Source organism: Planococcus citri, chromosome 1 (genome assembly GCF_950023065.1).
Source record: "Planococcus citri chromosome 1, ihPlaCitr1.1, whole genome shotgun sequence".
Classification (NCBI taxonomy): Eukaryota; Metazoa; Arthropoda; class Insecta; order Hemiptera; family Pseudococcidae; genus Planococcus; species Planococcus citri.
Genome location: NC_088677.1, coordinates 65,013,733 through 65,029,134, shown reverse-complemented (window position 1 = coordinate 65,029,134; position 15,402 = coordinate 65,013,733). Strand labels below are relative to the sequence as shown.

The 15,402-nt window shown below is 39.5% G+C and overlaps 2 protein-coding genes across 2 annotated transcripts in view; one reads left to right on the top strand and one right to left on the bottom strand.

Annotated features, from left to right (window-relative positions):
• The window catches only part of LOC135833376 (uncharacterized), a 47,233-nt gene that overhangs the window by 3,937 nt on the left and 27,894 nt on the right, over positions 1 to 15,402 (bottom strand). The gene's annotated exons all lie outside the window — the stretch shown is intronic.
• On the top strand, positions 11,423 to 11,995 carry LOC135836000 (uncharacterized). The gene has a single exon (XM_065350549.1). The coding sequence runs from the start codon at positions 11,423 to 11,425 to the stop codon at positions 11,993 to 11,995; it is 573 nt and encodes a 190-aa protein (XP_065206621.1).

The following is a 15,402-nucleotide window of genomic DNA, read 5'->3' as shown; positions in this document are numbered from 1 at the left end:
GCACAACTTCCCATTAGGTGGAAGCTGCGGGCGCATCCCCTCCCGGTACATTGCCCCGCTTCCATGAACAGCGTGGACAGAGGAGATGCTGGTGCATTGAAGCCCATTCGGACCCTCGGACGACGGACGGGAGGGCCCCTTGCCCCGCTTCCATGAACCCGCAGCTTCTCAGTTGACATCTGCTTGTACCAGGAAAACTGAATCCAGCTGAGGCCACGTACCTGAAGACTTCTACCTTTTTCGAATGCTTAAATTAAACCAAAGTGTACAAAAATATTTTTAAACATCTCAAAATACACATTAGTCAATAAAAAATTCACAAATTTACAAAAAATCTCGAAAAAGGCAAAGAGTACAAAATTTCTAAGTGCTAAAACACAAAAAATCAAATTACACCGTAATTACGGTAATTTACGGTACTGGGTTCCAATAGCGCTGCCTACGTCACAAACCCAAAAACTTGCAACACGTAAAATCCACCGCCGCTGATAACACTTGTTTGTCAACACGAGAGGAAGAAGACATCTACTTTCTGCACTAAAGGTAACTTTTTAATTAGTACTCGTTCCTAATTAATACTAGATGATGTGTAAACTAATCAGGAACTCTTCTTTTCTCTGTTGCAGGTTATCAGAACAAAATCGGCGAAGAAATGACCGAGTGCCGAACGTTCGAAGACAGCTACTTCCAACTCACCGGAACCGAACATGTAAGTATACAAATCTAATTAATTTAGGTATTAATTAGTGACCGGAGATGGAATAATCTCTTCTTTGACGTTCATTGATGCTTCTTTTTTATATTTCAGATGCAGAAAACATCTACCGAGTTAGTAGCAACGATGACAAATTGATTGCCGGAAAGTAAACAAACAGTAAGCTGATTTCACCGGAAATTTCCAAAAAGTGAGTTTTTCTTTTTATTCTCGCTTTTTTCTTGATTTAAACTCGTCGGAAAAGCATCGGAATCGGTTGCGTGTGGCTTTAGTTGAAACTACCTCCAAATTTGAGTTGATTTTTCCAAAATACGAACATTTTTGAAAACCAACATTTTCACTGATAACAGAAGTGAAAATCTACGAAGACAAAATCCAAATTTTCAAAGGCAGATACGAACTTTGAACCGCAAACACAGAGTAGATGCTACCTATCGATGAAAATTCACTTTTGAATCCAAATTTCCATGTTTTGAAAGTAGAAAATTTTCCAACTCAAAAGTGATAACTGTTGACTGAACTGTGAGAAAGCTTTCGACGAAAATTTCACCGCATCTTGACTTTTATGCGTCGAATGGAAAAAATAGCAATTTCTCACGAACCAAACTCAGCTCCCATGTAGATTCTACCAATTTTGAAACCAAAAATTAACCATTTTTGAATTCTTTCAGGCATCCAAAAATACACAGCAGCCACTGACGAAGATGGAAATTGTTGACTTCTACCCAGTACCTGTTCAACTTGATTATTTCAACACAAATACAAGTAAGTCAAAATTCTAACCTATGCACAAAATAAATTAACAAATACCAAGTGCAACTTTAGATAATTTAATTAGATTATTATCTACAACTTCGAACATAAACTAAACAGACAGTCAGTAACGGTCTCTTCTTTCAAAATGTTGCCTTCTTCTCTCTGCTGCTGTTTTTCCAAGTAACTCTATAACAATCTCATAATGTTGTTGCTCATAGAGAAAAGGAATTCTTGATTCTTCCTCTTTTGGAGGGCAACGTCGAATTATTCTTTCTACTTCGTAGGCATAGTTGTAACTTCCATTAAATTCCCTGTCTGCTCGTTCTTTCAGGAAATTATTAAACTGTATCTTCTCTATATAACAGGTATCGTAGAAAGCAACCGGTAACATGATCAAATAGCGCACTCCCATTCAATAAAGGAACCGAAGAAAAGATGAAAATCGTTCGATCGTCAATTCGTGCGACTTGTAGCTAGTGTCGAAAGTACCCAGCGCTAAGATGACATGAGATGGAAGTACCGGCAAATCCTGTAAGTTTTCTTTCATCATTTTGATAGACATCTTCGATCCGTTTAAAAGAGATGTCTTGAGCTTCTGAACTCGCAATTTATCCTTGTAAATTGGATCTTTTATTAATCCGTAGACGACGGCGTCGCCCAGCAGCGCATATCCGTTCAAAAAATACCAATTCTCGTCGACACCGTGCATGGAAAAGCATTGTAGCGGTATATACTGACGTTGAAAATCGAATCGATCGACTACCGCATCAGAGAGGCCGAAGTTTTGTGGCATCCTTTCTCTAGTAATCTTCTGCCTGTATTCCTGTACACCGATAGGAAAGTAAGCTCGTGTATTAGCCGCTAACACCGTTGGAATCGTCACAATGTATTCTGCAGGAGGAACCGGATGTGGTAGCGCATCGTAGGTCCTAAGCGCCCATGGAACCCTTCTTGATGGCTCAACTCTAGGCTGTCGAACCGGAACCTCGCGCCTTTCCTCCTCCTGACGTGACTGCTCCTGAGGATGAGGACGAAAGCACTGATTGAGCGACAATCCAGCTCTCTGACCATTCGCCGATTGGTATCGAAAATCCTGAGAGGCAGCTGGAGCCTGGCTTGAAGAACTTGACGACATTACAGGTACAGAGACTCTACGAATTGCAGTTTCCTCTACCTTTTTCTTTTCTTCAAATTTTGTACTTTCTTTTAGGTCACGTTGCGGCTTCCTCGGATCGATGATCACTGATTTTAGAGCTTCAGAGATTTGAGTCATTGGAGATGACTCTTTTTTACTCTGCACCGAACTCGTACCAGGATCAGTGGGCTTCTTTTTCAGAATCCTCGGCAGATTGGTCAACTTTGTCAAGACAACTGTAGCAACTTTTACTACTTTCTCCTTGACTTTTTCCGGCAGTTGTTTCTTCCTAGCTGCGAGTCGTTTGATTGGCTTTTTTGGAACCAATTTTTTCTTCAAATTCTCATCAGTTGACTCTACCTTCCGCTCAGCACGACGACGACGAGTTTTTATAACTTTATCGATAGGAACCGGTTCAGATTTCACAACTACCGGCGGCTGCTCTGTCTTAGGTAACTCCTTTGATTTATTCTGCCTTGGTTTTTCGAATTTTACATTTTTATCACCATTTTTCTTCTTTTTCAGGATCGATTTTGGCGGTGACTTGGTACCAGGCGCGAATTCGACTCTTTTCTGATCACACGGAACCAGTGACACCGCAACCTGGTCAAACAGCTTGAGATCAGGCAGAGGTTTCCTCTTCCAGTCCTCCAAATTCATCTCGTCATCTGATGACACTGAAATTACCTCCACCTCCATATCCAATTCCTTGGAAGCTTCAGTAAGATCGATGGATAGGTCTTTCAAACCTTGGCTAACCTTGGCAACTCGTTCACTTGTCAAGTTGGCATCTACCTCGACCCTACAGGTGCGGTATTCTTTGATAAATAGAACATGCTTGCAACCCTCAACAAAACACGTCACTGGGTCCATTTTACGATTAATATTTTCAAAGCATGATTTATGATAATAATGTTCGCAGGAAAGGGTGTAGATCACTGGTTGCTGGTCTTCGCCATACAAATCCCTGGAGCATACCGGACATTTTTCGCTGCTGGAATTTACTGTGATCGTGAGAGAAGACATCTTCCTACCTAAATAAGCGAATCAAAAAACAGACCAAACCAACTGGCTGTACTAACTTTTCAAAATTCTACAGTAAGTAGGGATCATTCACTATTTACACATCTTATTATGAATTTAAAACTACTTACGTAATTATACAGCTACTAATTAATATAATTTTAATTACAGGAACCAAATTTCAATAAAGAAATACTTGAACACGAAAATTCGCGCAAAACTACACCAGCAAAAATTACTCTATGAGCTAACACGCAGCAAAGTACTCTAACAACATTAGAACAACGAATGAACCAGCTTACAGATTGAAAACGCAAAAGGCTGCTAATGATGGTGAGTGGAAAAACCTAATCTCTTAATATCTGATAACTAGGTAACTAGGCTATTGTTAAAGATAAGGAAGATGCATGTTGCATGTACAAAGTAATACTCGTTGCACTTGGATTTGAGAGAAAAAAAAAATATCATTACGTTCTTATCAGTAAAACTAGAATCATTGAAAACTAAGTCTAAAAACAGCTAAAATTAGCCAGTACCACTCGCAATTCGGCCTTGAAGTTGTAATTGGCCTTGAAATCACCTACTCTGTTGCGTCTAGATTCTCTCCTTGGTCTAAACTTTGGTCCAATTTATCTTCATCATAGCAATAAAAAACCTGAACAAAGTGGGCTCTTTCATCCTTGTTGAGTGACTCAAGTTGAATAAAATTGACTGATTTTTTTCTCTTCTTTTTATTCCTGGCATTATCTACACCATCAGCCGCATTTTTTGGAATTTCTTGAGCCTTTTTTCGGGAATTGGATCGTAGTTGCAACTTCCTATCAAAGATCTCTTGCGCATCAGCTCTTCTTTTTTTATAGTTGCGCCTACCTGGAATTGATTTTTCCAGACATTCTTCCAGTTTTTGTTCTTCTTCCGGTGAGAGATTTCTTCTGAGTCACTTTTTTATTTTTCTAAATTCCTCTTCTTCCTGAGGTAGGTTTCGAGTTGACCTTTTTTCAGCATTAATTTCTTGGCGAATTTTTTCAAGACTTTTTTCCGGTTGTTTTCGATGTTGGCGAGGTACATACTCCAGATCGGTGGGGTCGTCGACCTCTTCCTCATCTACTTCCTCTTCCTCCTCGAATTCCTCAGAATTTTGGATTTTTTTCTGCTGTGAATAATCCTTGATTTTTTGAACAAGATCTCTCTTGTCAAATTTGGATTTTTGTTTGAGGTCATTCTTCAATTCTTCAAGTTGGTTTTTGTTCAAATAAGAAGTCATCTGCCTAGTGTTAACAATTTGTTCATCTGTGGGGTCAGCTACATTTTTGACCATGTAGCAATTGCTACCTACATGTTGTTCCACAGTATAGGGACCATCTCGCTTCTGGAATAGCTTTTTGGATAGGCCCTTTTCATACGATGAAAGTCTGTGTGACGTCAGCATTACCAATTCACCATTTTCATAAATCGTGGGGGGTCCATAAAGCTTATTGAATGCAACTTCGTTGTTGATTCGTTGCTGCATTCGCTTCTCGCGTATAAAATTAATTAACGCTTGCTGATCAGACATGTTTTCAATGTTGTCATCTACCATTTCCTGAGTATAAACTGCTTTTCTCGCTAATTTATCAGCAACAAAATTGTTGTGATCATAACGACGAGCACGAACGTGTTTGAGTTCAAATTCCTCAAATTTTTTGGAAAGTTCAATGACCTCTTGGAAAACCTTCTTGTGGTGAACAGGTTTCTTATTCGAATTCTTCCAATTATTTTCAATCCAACGTTTTGAATTATGATTCACAGCTGTGACGAGGTAATTCGAGTCAGAGAAAACTTTGAGCTTTTTTATCTCATTTTTAAGAGCAATCTTCATAGCTCTGATTAGGGCAATGATTTCAGCCAAGTTGTTGGAATTTTGGTAGGCTTCGTGCACAATTCTTTCAGATACATTGAACTCAGCACTGGGTGTCCAACTGATTCCGATACCCGCGATTGCTTCTTCTGTACCATTTAAGGAACAGGCACCATCTACTGCTACCCATACAAATCCTTTTTTGTCGACAATGAGTTTTTTAGGGTCCATTTTTAATTTCTCCGCCTCTTCTGAAGTAATTGAAGGAACATTATTGGCTCTCTGCTCCTCCCTGAGTTTTCGCAATTCGAATTTGGCATTTATGCCATGCATAGGTGCTGGTAAATCAGTTAAGATGTCATCTGCTATTTTCCAGACCTCGTTAGGTTTTACTCCAAATTCAGTAGGCGTGTTGTTGATTTCATTCTCTACCTGTTTGGCATATTTATGCCACCCATGATGAGTGTAGTCGCATTCTACCGCATTTTGATTGATTTTGACTCTAAGTCTGTCACCAATCATTCTCATTGTCCTCTCCACTAAACTGGATTGTGGATTGTATCTTGTAGTATGGCCAATTTTTATATCGAATGATCGCAGTAAATGATTCCAAGCTTCGCTGACAAATTGGGTACCATTGTCAGTTATGACCTTGCGCACTTTGTGACCAAATTTCTTGATTTCTTCAAGTACCTGTTTCATTGCTTTGACGACTTCTTCCTTAGTAGCTACTACCAGAGGTTTCATCCAAACTTTAGATGTGAAAACGCACTTGACAACCAACATGTACTTCGGATCTTTGGCTTTATTGGCAATCGAACCAATCAAATCTGCCGATAAAACATCTGCAACGCCATAGGACTCTATTTGAGCATACTCCAACTTTTTTTTCTGCCCAAAATTCTTGTTATGACGACAATCGAGACATTCACTAGTAGCAGTTCTTGCAGCTTTAGGAACAGCAGGCGAGTAGTACATACGTTTAAAGATGGCATCTACCTTGGCAGCGCCAACATGTCCATACTCTTCGTGAATATACATAATGGTATCTTTGAATAATTCATCTGGAACATATGGCACCAGTGATCCATCTTCACGAATTCGATAGAGTACTTCAATGTTGTCTTCTTCTTGTACCATAGTGTACTTTCTTTCAAGGACTCTTTTGGCTTTTCTTTGCCTGGCATTCATTATAGTTTCCTCTGCCTGTAATCTCTTGATAATCTTGATACAATTTTCATCTCTGCCTTGGTAAATATCCAATCTTTTGAGACAATCGACCAGCTGTTCTTTTACTAAGTCTTTGTAATTTTCACCAGGTGGCACCATTTTTGTCCAATTTGTTTCATACAGAGTTAATTCTGGCGCTTGCAGGTCCCACCATTTGCCTTTCTTCTTGTTGAGATCATATACCAAATCGTGACAGTTGAAATGAGTGATCCACGCCGCAGCTTTTCTGTGTATTTGTGCTAAGGTGTTAAATCGGTGCACAACTGACATCAAATCTTTACGAAGATGGATTTTATGACCAAAAATCCAAATTTCCAGCTTCTTTAAGGCGTTGGCTACCACATACATTTCCTTTTCGATAATGGTATAGTTCTTCTGGTGTGGTTTGAAAGTATTACTAACAAACATCACAACTTGATCGTGGCCATCTTCCCCTTTTTGGTATAATACAGCATTCATCGCATCCATTGTGACTTTTGTTTCCAAATAAAAGTCTTGCCCCTCGACAGGGGTCTTTAGTTCAAAGTCCTTCCTGTATTCTTTTTCCAGCTCTTCCAGTGCTTTTTGCTGTTCTTCTCCCCATTTGAAGTTTTCTTTACGAATTACATCATAGACAGTGCTGTGAGAACGTGGAAGTGCTCGTTCCCGTTCCCGTTCTTCGTTCTCACTATAAAGAACGCCGTTCTTTGTTCCTTATTGTTCCCAAATGCAACACCTCGATCCTGTTCCTAGTTCTTCTGCTCCATAAGCAGAAGCGTTCCCGTTCCCGTTCTCGTTCTCAAAAAAATTTCCAGAATTCACGTTCCTGTGTTCCCGTTCCCATTCTCAATAGTGTTCTGTGGTACAAGCCAAGCAATTTTTAATGGAAATTTTTTCATTTTCTTCAATTGTACCATAAAACAACTAAAAGTTTGTAGAAAAAGCTTATTTTTCCCTATTTTTCAGAATTTTGGGAGGTAATTAGAGGACCCTGAAAGAACATCTGAGAACGCCAAATTAGCACTCCGTTCCCGTTCCCGTTCCGTTCTCGCAATTTTATTGTCCCCGTTCTTGAGTAAGAACGTTCTTCAAGAAGATTTGTGTGATTGTCCGTTCGTTCTTTGAAGGAAATTTAAAAACTAGCGTTCTTTAGGCGTTCCCGTTCCCGTTTTCGTTCGTTCTCACAGCACTGATCATAGAGAGGTTTTGCAATTTGTTGATAATCAGCAATAAAGCGCTTGTAATAGCCAATAATTCCCAGAAATGCCATAACTTCCTTTTCGTTCTTAAGTTGAAAACTACCTTTTTTTGAAGTGTGAGCTTTTTTGAATTCATCCAATTTTTCGAGTTTTTTACTTTGTTTCTTGAGAACACCAGGTTCGATCGTGAATCCAAGATGAGGTGTAGATCTCTTGAAAAATCTTGATTTTCGAGGATTGAGCTTCAGGCCATTATCTCTAAGAATCTCCAATACTTCTACCAGTAATACCATCATTTCTTCGAACGTCATCGCTTTCAATAGTATATCATCAACATACTTGGTTATGCCTTTCTTCGTTTTGATGAGTTTGTTGATAAGTGCCACAAATAGAGCAGTTGAAACTTTTAAGCCATATGGCACTCTGATGAACTGCAGGACTTCTCCATCTACAATGAAAGCACAATACTTTCTGAATGCCTCATGTAAGACCATCTGCCAGAAACTAGCAACGAAATCCAAACAACAATGCATCTTGGCTTTACCATCAGTTGTAACAATGCGATCCAACAGCCCAGTCTCATTGTAGTCATTTTCCAAGATCTGGTTCAATTCCATTGGATTTAGGCATAACCTCACCTCGCCATTCTTCTTTATATTGACTACTATGGCATTTATGTAAGGTGATTTAGATGGCTCTACTATTTTTTTCGCTAACATCACTCTGACTGCTTCTCTCACGAGTGGCATCTGCTTATTGGATGGTGTGTACTTTGGTCCATGGAATTTCTTGATATTCTTTGGATCCTTGAATGTCAGTTTCATCTTAGGTCCTATATACTTCCCAGGATACTTGCTAAATACACAAGCAAACTCCTGTAGCACTTCAAAAGCTTTCAAAGATTGCTTTTTTGTGATAATGCCTTCAGCTACAGCTTGTTTCAAATCCTCTGCCAAGGTTTCCAAGAATATTTTAGGTCCATCATCGAAATCTTCAGGCTCCATGCCATCATATTCATCAGCTAAACTTACTTTATTTGAAATATGAGCAATCTCTTCTTCTGAACCTTCTACTATTCTCATCTGCCTTATCGTCAGCTTCTTGTGATATTCTTCTTGATTCATAAATTCGAGGACTTCTACCTGGCTGTCTTTTGTAGGTTGACAAGTAGCTCTTTTGTTCTCCACATCAGGGTACATTTTCAGCGTTTCCATTGTATTCGTACCAATGATAAACACCTGATTACAACCTTGTAGAACATAGAAAGGTATCATCAGCTCATGTTTTCCAAAATTGATTTTTGGCACTATGGCATAATAGAGTGTTTCAACCTTGGCATCATCTGCCAAGTGACATATTAGTGGCTTTTTTAATCGAATATATTCCACACTGTCATAGTGATCTCTGAGCAAGATGTTGGCTGTTTCTTCCGAGATAATATTTGGCGTCGCTCCTGTGTCAAGCTGTGCCGGATAGGTGACGTCATCTATCTTCAATGGAATTACACACGAGAATGTGTTCTTTTTACCTCCAAGGAGTTGATTGCTGACACTTTCTTGAATTTGATCTTCTCTTAGGGCAGGTTTAGGTGTTGACTGACTCGCCCTGACTGCATTCAACAAATTTTCATTAGTCGGTTGTGCACCCAGTGAACTTTCAGGCTGTTGTTCTGCCCCTGTCAGCTGATTAACGTGTACTTCAGTTGACTCTACTTCTATTGATGATTCTTCAGCTTGTTTCTGGTTCTTTTCTGCCCCAGGAGGAACAGGAATTCCAATTTTATCGAGTAGTTTTTGGAGAGCTTTTGGTTTCATAAATTTTTTAAGATTAGCTACCTTTTTCATAATTTTATCGACTTCCTTGTTGACAGTTGACACTACCTGTTAGATCTTTCTTGGTTTTTTCAATCAATGACTTGGTGTTGGTGACCTCTACCTGAACGCCATCTTCAATCACAATTTCTTCAGTTTCTTCTTTTTCAACTGAATATTCACTGGTCTTTTGTTGCGATCTTGGAATTCTGTAATAATCATGATTATACATTTTGTCCAATTCACCCAAAAACCCAGTTTTGCGACTAAAGCTCGGAAAATATCTGCCATTCTTTTTATTCTGGTGAAACTTATGTTGAATAGGAATCATGTTGAAATCCTTATCAACTCGAAATTGCCGCATTTCATGATTTCTGTAATCTCTTTTAAGATCCAAAAATACAGCTGCTGGCGTCCACCAAAATGAAACGATGTCATCTTCCAGTGTTTGCAAAGCTCTTCTGTATGCATAGTACGTATCCATTTGCACTGGTTTTCTGCCTGGGGTTTTGGGCTTTATCACCGGAAATAATAGAATTATTCTAGTAAACCCTTTTGCCTTCAGGAGCTCGATAATTTCCGCTGCTACTCTCTTCAGGATTCTTGAGTCTAAACCACCATAGTTGATTTCATATTGGCCTAACGATAGAATGGCCTTTTTTCGTGTAAAGTTGGTAACACTGATAATTTTGTGTAAATCAGAGACACTGATCTGTTCCTTGAGATAAGGATGCGTTATATCAGGTTTTCTTCTTGTGACAATATTCGCTAAAAAATAAGCTAAGGAATCGCCAATGATGTCGAATTCTTCGAATGGTAGCTCTTGAAAAGCTTCCACTTGTGCTAAGTTGCACGCGTCAACTACTCGTTTCCCGACGGCTGATTGATTGAATCATCCGAAGCTTCTGAGCGTGCCGGAGATTGCACTTCCTCAGTTTCAATATCAGAAGCTGACTCTTCCTCCCCTGTTGCAGTGTTGACTTTGTAGGTCTTTTCAGGCTTTTTAAACTTCTTCTCGCCTTTGTTGTCTTTTTGGGAATTTTTGGAGTCATCTACTTTGGTATACTGCTTCGATTTCTCATAATTCGGTTTTTTATACTCGCCAGTTGTGCGCCTACCTTCGGTGTTGGCTGCACGGTTTCGTGATTCGGATGCCCCAGACTGCCTGTCTCTCTGATAGTTTGAATGTTTATCATTATATTTATCACGATACTCATTTTGTTGCAACCTTCGAGATTGTTGCTGTTGAACTTGCTGAGTAGGTGTCGGAGTTTGTGGAAATTCTTCAATTTTTGTCATATTGTTGAGTCTCCTCTCAAATACATCAATGTTTTGAAGCTCTACCTCCGTGAATCTAGGTCTCAAACTTGTTGATAATTTGCCATAAATTCTCATAATGATTTCATCTTCCGGAGTACTGGTTGTTTTGAATATTTTTAACCACATGAGAAGTTCCGCTGCCTGGGTTGTTGAACTCTTCCTATCAACAGCCAATGCTTGGAAGCAATTCCTTGCTTCTGTCTGCTTTTGCGGACTCCATGCACAGTTTAGAAAATCTTGTCTGAGTTTGTAATAATCAGTTGCACTTTCTTGCAATTCTTTCCAAGCTGCCATGTGTACCAGTTTAGTTTCATCAATAAGTGCAGTAAAAGTATCACAATATTGACTCTCAGATACTCCGTATTGATCCATTCTACGTTCAAACTTTTGAATATACTGATAAGGTTGATATTTATTATGGCTAGTATATTTAACTCGAAATTCGCGCAATCTGTCCAAACAAATCACCATTTGCGAGGTTCCAAATCTAATATTGCGCTTCAACCTGCGCTCAGGCGGTACCCCTTCATCTGGGTCAACACCGCCGCCGCTACCGCCGCCGCTACTGCCGCCGCCGCCGCTGCTGCTGCGTCTATCGCCGCTATTTCTTCGATTATCGCGCCAATCGTTATTACGTTGATCGTTGCGTTGATCATTGCGTTGATCATTGTATTGATCATTTCTTCGGTCGTGGCTGTCACGTCTATCGCGATTATTATCGTTATCAGATCGATATTCTCGGCTGTCATCGCGTCGATCACGGTTATTCTGATTATTGTAGCTACTACCTTGCTGATCGTTGTTGCGTCCGCCGCCGCTGTAGCTGTTGCGTCTACCTTGATTGTTGTAATCACCACCACTGCAGCTGTTGCGTCTACCTTGATCATTATAACGGTCGTTGCTACCTTGGTTGTTGCGCCAGTCGTTGTTGTTGTTGCGACTGTTGCTGTTGCCACCTTGGCTATCACGCCTGTGATCATTTCGCGGTGAGTCTCTTCTTTGAGGCGATCTCTGACGAGAATTGCTTTGTTGAGGTGAGCCACACCTTTGGTCATTACTTCGATTATAATTATTATTATAATTATTGTGATTATTATTGTAATTGCCCCTGTCACTCGGCGACTGGGAATTAGGTCTATTTTGGTGCGGAGGTGACCTCCTTCTGCTTCTGGAATGACTTCGTGAACGTCTACCTTGATTCCCAGGGTTGCCACTTTCGTTGTTGTGCACAACTGGTGAATCTTCTGAGTAGTATTCTTGAAAGAAGTCTTCTACCTTGCCGTCGAGGTCGTTGAACTTGTTTCTGAGCTCACTGGTTTGCTCCTCCGTCTGCTTTTGACCATCGTGCATAAGTTCACTCATAGCCAAATTTCTTTCTTTCAGCTTGTTGATTTGAACTGCACATATTTTTAAATTATGATCGTAAGTCTGTTTATAAGCTTCAAACATTTCGAGTATTTCATTTTTCTGAGCTTGTAGCACTTCTTCGAATTCTTTTCTTAATTTTTGTTTTGCTACAGTTGCTTGAGCTCTTAATTCCAAATAAATTTTACCCATATCGTTTCTTGTTCGAGTAAGGGCTGTTTCAATACTCAATGATCTATCGCTAGCAGTTTTACCATTCGCATCATGGTTATCCATTCGAGTATACACCCAATCTCTGAATGTTTTTTCTTCCTCCACTGAGTACTCTGTTGGATACAAGACTTCTGGCTTAGGTGTAGTTTGCCATGGAAAAATTTTAGCAGGATTTATAGGCTTGAAATCACATACATCGTTCATTTTCGAATCAGAAATTTTTTTAATGTGCTTTATGGTGGTATTTAGCCTATTTTCCACTTCCAAGTCAATTTCTTCTTCTTCTTTGGTTTGCTGTATAAGCTGCTGAGCACTCAAAGGTCCTGCTACACTAGTTTGCACTGGTGCCGAGTTACCATCTACCTCCTCAGTTCCAAATTTGAGAAATGACAAATCACCATTTTCCAATGCTCGTCTGTATTCTTCGTCAGTGAATTGCGATGCTGGCACTCTAGCTTCTTTACGTTGTTGTTTGATATTTAATTTCATTTTGTGTAACGTGGTGTTCTTTTTTATTTCAGCTTTCTTCGGAGTTTTCGGAGCATTTTTAATACCGCACTGTTCACGTCGACGCTCGTCAGCTACCTTCGCAGCATCCCTGTTCGATCTTCGAGGATTTTCAACGTACTCGTCGTCATCTACCTGGTCAGTATCTGATAATTGATTTTCAGTTGAAAAATATGTGACTAAATTTTTATTTTCATTTTCAGAATTGTTCCTGCTTCGATTGGCAAAAGCACTCAAACAGAGGTCATTCTGCAGCTTGTCAAGTTCGGTATTGGAAAATTTACGATTGCCATATGACATCTTCGAAAATCTCCGTCGAAATAAGTCAGGTAATAATTTCAGGAAAAAACAGAAAACGTCTACCAGTACTCTAGGTACTAACCAGCTTTCGTGTTTTTCACAGGTAAGCGTGTCGTAGTTGGTTTGACACTTCGACCTTGAACCTTGCTTATGGTCAGGTTCAACTGTGCACAGATTTTCCAACCTGAAGCTTGCACAGTTTTGCTCAAAGGCTCAATTTTACGCAATTTTGATGATTTTTTCGCGAATAACGCACTTCTACACGATTTACGAATATTTTAACGAATGCGTACCTTTGAAATAAGTCGCCAAGTTGACTTTTTTTGACACGTTGGGGTCTCCAAGTTGACCACGTTGTTGGCTGGAACTCGATGAAATTCGCCGATTTTTTGACAGATGAAACTCCCTTTTTTGAGATTTTTCTTCTTATTTCAGCTCTAGACGATTTACCAACCGGAAGTCTGAACTTAGTGATTTTTTCGCCGATTTCTTCACGATGAAATGAAGAGTCTACCGAATTTTTCTTCGGAAAGTTGAATATACCTGCACTTTTGCAGCTCAAAATATTTCCCTGGGATCGATATCCGCGTTTGGGCGCCAAATGTGAGGTCCGGGGGTGACTAGTACTTTTAGAAAGTGCAGTCTTTGACCAACTCCACATAGGTGAATACAGGAGACCAGTGTTGCAAGAGTGCTGGTTTTAGCACTCCGGAGGAGTGGTTTTTACTCCAAGCATTTTCATCATACTCCATACTCCACTCTTCACTCCTAGTTTTAAAATTTACTCATAATACTCACTCCTTACTCACTCCAACCAAACTTTCAACGCTCCTACTCCACTCCCACTCCACTCCTTACTCCTATTATTTTTCAGGAATTTCACCAAAATTTGACCGTACAGATGTTGAGTGATTGATTATATCCGTGAAGTGAAGGTATAAGATGGTAAAAGTATATCAATAATCAATAAAATAACATAATTGTCAATAACTAATGAGCAAAATGGTAAAATAACCAAATAAAATAATTAAAAATACACGAGTAATAGCAACATTTTGATGTAATTAGCCACAAAATTAGGGGGAAAAAGAGGAGTAAGGAGTTTTGATTTGGCAACACTCCAACTCCACTCCTACTCCTTTTCGAAACAGTGGGAGTACTCCAGCATAGGAGTATGGCTCCACACCACAGCATGGAGTGCTCTTACTCCAAGCATATACTCCTCAAAAAATCTCACTCCTTGCACTCCTCACTCCTACTCTTACTCCACTCTTGCAACACTGCAGGAGACCTATATTCTAGCTCTGACTAACGAGATTAGAAAGAAATTGTATCGCGATGCGACTCGAAATAAATAAATAAATCACCGGAGGTGCGCACTTGTAATAAATTGTATTTACGAGTAAAGTACAATTTCATTACTAAAACAAAGAGACAATAAAATGTACATGGCACTAGGCCAAAAACGATTTCCCTAGCACAAGATTAATAATAACTATACGCGAGCACGGCTATATTAAAACTGTTGGCTCTGCCCATGTTACAATGTCGGAAGTGGTCCTTGGACCAAGTCCAATAGATGTCTCTGCCTTATGGAACTTTCCACGGAACTTTCCATTGGCAGTGATACCACTTCCTCCGGAGCACAACTTCCCATTAGGTGGAAGCTGCGGGCGCATCCCCTCCCGGTACAAAGTGCTTTAAACTGAGTAAGGTCGGTTGCTGCCTAGAACTCAAAATTTGCTGGAAATCGCACATTCAGAAAGTACTCGTGTCACAAATGGCAATAAACCTTAAATTGACTATTTTTCGATTTATGACACCGAATAGCATTATAAATCAAAATCAAGCCTTCTGAGGCATCTGATATTTCAAGATGAAAATATTGATAACAAGCATTTTTGAAAATAGAAAAAAAGATGAGCTAAAATAAAATAAGTTTGTGTAAAAAAATAAATTTTTGAAGAAGAACAAGGCATGCGACTTCAGATGGTTATTCAAACTGCAAATGT

What these genes read in the sequence shown, in the direction of transcription:
- LOC135836000 (XM_065350549.1), top strand. Translation starts at nt 11,423, where the DNA reads ATGGCTAGTATATTTAACTCGAAATTCGCGCAATCTGTCCAAACAAAT.